The sequence below is a fragment of the Formica exsecta genome, unplaced genomic scaffold, assembly GCF_003651465.1.
Source record: "Formica exsecta isolate Colony F162 unplaced genomic scaffold, ASM365146v1 scaffold736, whole genome shotgun sequence".
Lineage (NCBI taxonomy): Eukaryota > Metazoa > Arthropoda > Insecta > Hymenoptera > Formicidae > Formica > Formica exsecta.
In genome coordinates this window covers 128,138-132,706 of record NW_021853502.1, presented here as the reverse complement: position 1 = coordinate 132,706, position 4,569 = coordinate 128,138, and the positions used below count along the sequence as shown (strand labels likewise).

Sequence of the window (4,569 nt, the reverse complement as noted above, 5' to 3'; positions counted from 1 at the left end):
GTATCTAAATACTCTGGAATATTCGGAATATTAATTAATTTAGGCTTTACTGCATCAATCTTCGATTTCAAATTAAAAATGCCAAGGTTATTTATTATAGTATTCGACCGAATAATTAGTTCATATGGTAAGGTACCATGATTAAAATCCGCAATTTTTGGCTTCCTAGCCTTCGCCCCATCAATATGAATTATCTATTAAGTGCAAGAATGTTATTAACATAAATTGAGTTATAAATAAAATTATTGTTAAATGTTAAATAGTAGTTTAATTATAGTTTTTAATTGTTTTCTTTTACCGTTTTTGTTTATTGATAATAAATTGTTTTTTATTAATTTATTTTTAATTATTGTTAATTATTATTGTTCTTAATATAAATTTATTACTCGGTGTTTGAGATTGAGCATCTCCAAAGGGAGCGCTCGAAAATTGGTGCGTCAGCGGCCATTTCGCGCGGCGCACGGCTCACCGCAAATTAAATCACGCGCAAACAGCGGCGCTGCACGAATCACGCCAGGCCCGTGGCATCGCTTGTGCCGTTCGAAGCGGGCCACGCAGCGGTCACCCGAGAGAGCTAGAATTACAAATAAATGCGAGTAACAACGTTCTAATGTTCCTAATCATCGCAAACAACACCAAGCTCGATCTTTCGCGAAAATACGTCGAACATTCTAGAATCACCAAAAGAACGATTGTATAAAAGCTCTCTCGGGGAACTGCCGGGCGCACTCAATCGTGAACTCCATCCGTGACAGTGTGTTATTACATCGTCTAAACTCTCGTGATAGAAAAGTCGCTCGTTTTTCTAGTTCGTACTCTCGCTTACGAAACGCGAAGTTTTCGATAGTAATAAAAAAGATTTCTCGTCGCTCGCGATTAATCTCTCGCAATTAAAACGCGCCGTTTATTCCGTCGCTCGCGGAATCGCGTCGTTTATACCGTCGCTTGCGGTATGCAAAATACATCCGCCGCTCGCGGAGAGTATGTTTGTGCATCCGGTGCAAACGCGATCTCGCAGGGCTTCTCTCGCCCACGTCCACTTCTATCTCGCACATTTGCTGGTCCTTCGAGCCGGATCCCTTGCTATCCGGTGCCTGTGCGTGGGGTGAGTGCAGTGCCTGCAGTGATTCCGTCTGTGCTCTTCCGGACGTCACTCGCCTGAAAGACAACCATGAATAAGGACAAGGAACCAACGGTCCGTTCGCAGTCGGACTTATACGGACGCATTTCCCGCGCATACGAGAACTTGCGGAAGTCGGGAACCGCCAACATAACGATCGAGCTGGCGGAAGCGCGACTTCAAGCCCTCGAGGTCAACTGGGCGAAGTTCGAGTTCCAGCACAACAAGCTTCTCGAACACTGGGAAGCCCTGTCGGAAAGCACATACGTGAAAACGGACATGCCAACGCTAGCTGAGGAGGCGTACCTGACGCAGAAGGACATGTTCTTGGACACGCTTCGACGCCTCAGAGCCGCGGAGAGGACCGAGACTCCAGCCTTCGGACCGCCGCCGTCGCATCCGGCGCGAACTACACTGCCGAGGATCCAACTCCCGCAGTTCTCCGGACTCTACGAGGATTGGCCTTCGTTCCGGGACCTCTTTCACTCCCTCATCGGGAAGGACGAATCCACCGCCGAAGTCGAGAAGCTCCATTACCTGAAGTCGTGTCTGAAAGGAGAAGCAGAGCTCATGATTCGAAGTCTACCTACGACAGGCGAGAACTTTGGTCGCGCGTGGAAGGTTCTCACGGACTACTACGAGAACAAGCGGCTGCTCGTGCAGTCCTACATAGCCAGGTTCACGGCAATTCAGCGGATGAGGGGTGAGTCAAGTGCGGACCTACGCAAACTTTATCGACGCGCCCCATCGCGAAGATCGTCCCCCTGCCGGAGAGCCACTCCGACGAGCAGGAGAACGAACCCGCGCACCGCGCGTGACGAGCCCACCCGTCGGGCTGCAAAAAAAAACAAGCTAAATTATTTGTACATTATATATTACATAACTGCGAGGCATATTGTGCGTAAATATCCGTATTTTGCAATGTAAATATGTACATGTGTTTTTAAAAAGGGAAACATTTATAAGAAGACAGCAATTATCGATTCGAGCACAATGCACTTCGTCGAGCATACGCGAGATACACGCATCAATTTGCCATGCGACTGGCATAATCAACACGAGCGTGTAAACAAAACTGCATAAAAATTACCTGGCGCGTTTTGCGGCCTCACGCACAGTCGATCAGCTGTGAAATTCCAGCTCGCTCTCCCGCGTCTCGCTTCCCGCATCTACAAGCCATGCGCGGAATTCGGCGTCGCGCGGCTCAGGTGAGGCTAGTTGAGTCTCGTGCCGTATCTTATTATACAGGGTGTTCCGGAACAACCTTCCGTCCGTGAAATGACGTATTCCTGATACAATTCTAATTTAAAGCCTAATTTTATGTTGTAAGATAAAATAGTTAGCGACCCATGCGGTGGTAATGAGACGGTCAGCTGTGTCGGGCGCTCGCGGCGCGCCGCGCCGCTCCTGCCTGCCTTCTGTATTCGACGCGTGATTTGTTAACTATTTTTGCTTATAACTCAAAAATTACGCTTCAATTCAAATTTTGGTAAAGGAAAAATCGTCTTAGAATTGTATCAGGAATACGTCATTTCACGGACGGAAGGTTGTTCCGGAACACCCTGTATATAATTAGCGCTACCTATGAGATCAAACAACTCATACTCACCGAACACTGTCTCACGCCACGACATCTCAGCTCCGCTCCCGTCTCGTCTCGGCGGATACTCCGACGCACTTTGGCACTCCACTCACTTCACCTCTCACGCGTATTGACCACACGGGTCGCCGATCGACCACGTGCCGTGGATCATACGCGAGCATCATGCGTAACTCGCGGCACCGTTCGTTCACTGCCAGCCGCAGGGCCGCGCCATGCGGGGGCCCACGGGGCGCTAATCAGCAGCGTGCTATGTCGCCGGAGTTTCGGCGAGGCGGGCGGGATGTTTGAGATTGAGCGTCTCCAAAGGGAGCGCTCGAAAATTGGCGCGTTAGCGGCCATTTCGCGCGGCGCACGGCTCGCCGCAAGTCAAATCACGCGCAAACAGCGGCGCAGCACGAATCACGCCAGGCCCGCGGCATCGCTCGTGCCGTTCGAAGCGGGCCACGCAGCGGTCACCCGAGAGAGCTAGAATTACAGATAAATGCGAATAACAACGTTCTAATGTTCCTAATCATCGCAAACAACACCAAACTCAATCTTTCGCGGAAACACGTCGAACATTCTAGAATCACCAAAAGAACGATTGTATAAAAGCTCTCTCGGGGAACCGCCGGGCGCACTCGATCGTGAACTCCATCCGTGACAGTGTGTTATTATATCGTCTAAACTCTCGTGATAGAAAAGTCGCTCGTTTTTCTAGTTCGTACTCTCGCTTACGAAACGCGAAGTTTTTGATAATAATAAAAGAGATTTTTCGTCGCTCGCGATTAATCTCTCGCAATTAAAACGCGCCGTTTATTCCGTCGCTCGCGGAATCGCGCCGTTTATACCGTCGCTTGCGGTATTCACCGCCGCTCCGCCGCTCGCGGAGAGTATCTTTGCGCGTCCGGTGCAAACGCGATCTCGCAGGGCTTCTCTCGCCCACGTCCACTTCTATCTCGCACACTCGGTTCGGCTGCAAATGATGTTCGATTCGTTCTATTTCTGTATTCCACGCCACTATTTGTATGCGATGACTACTATTATTATTTAAAATAAATTTCAACAATCTGTAATGTTGTGCTTTGCCAACTATTTTTGGTTCGTCGATTTGGTAAATATGGATATTAGGTTACACCTCACCGATGACTTTGACCTTGACATATGTTGTCAAGGACATGACCCTGAGTAACTTTTCCTTATAACTTAACCGGCGGTCTCTTATAATTTCTGAGATATTTAAAGTTAATATTTGGGTAATAATATAGAGACAGAGAGACAGTCCGCCCCACAATTGTTGCATGGATGAGAAAGTATATGCGTGGACGCAGTGAGTTCCGCCCCCCCCCCTACGGGGGGCTCCACTTCCGGAAGATATAACCTAACCCAAACCTATTTCTGATTTAAAACTAAAATTTGGTTTGGGTTAGGTTATATCTTCCGGAAGTGGAGCCCCCCTGTAGGGGGCGGGACCCACTGTGCGCACGCATATACTTTACAAAACAAAGCGAAGTTCGCCCCACAATTGTTGTATGGATGGGAAAGTATATGCGTGGATGCAGTGGGCTCCATTATAAAAAAACTAGACACATAGGTTTGCGTTGAACCTCGCTTTGCGTGGAAAGTAAAAAAACCCAAAGAGCTTCGTCTCTGGAAATATAAAGAAACACTTTTTTCACGTCTGATCTACATAAATACAATGTAAACAACCTTTATTTTTCTTTATTTTATAATAGAAAAATCATTAAAATTGTGAAATCATAACTTTAAATATCTCAGAAACTATAAGAGACCGCCGGTTAAGTTATAAAGAAAAGTTACTCAGGATCATGTCCTTGACAACATATGTCAAGGTCAAAGTCATCGG

The 4,569-nt window shown here is 47.5% G+C and overlaps 1 protein-coding gene across 1 annotated transcript in view; it reads left to right on the top strand.

The window, feature by feature from the left end:
* The first annotated feature begins 1,171 nt into the window (after positions 1-1,171).
* Positions 1,172-4,569, top strand: part of LOC115243830 — an 11,269-nt gene continuing 7,871 nt past the window's right edge. Inside the window, exon 1 of the mRNA XM_029821082.1 lies at positions 1,172-1,823. Coding sequence (XP_029676942.1) covers positions 1,172-1,823 — 652 coding nt within the window. The remainder of the gene's footprint in view (positions 1,824-4,569) is intronic.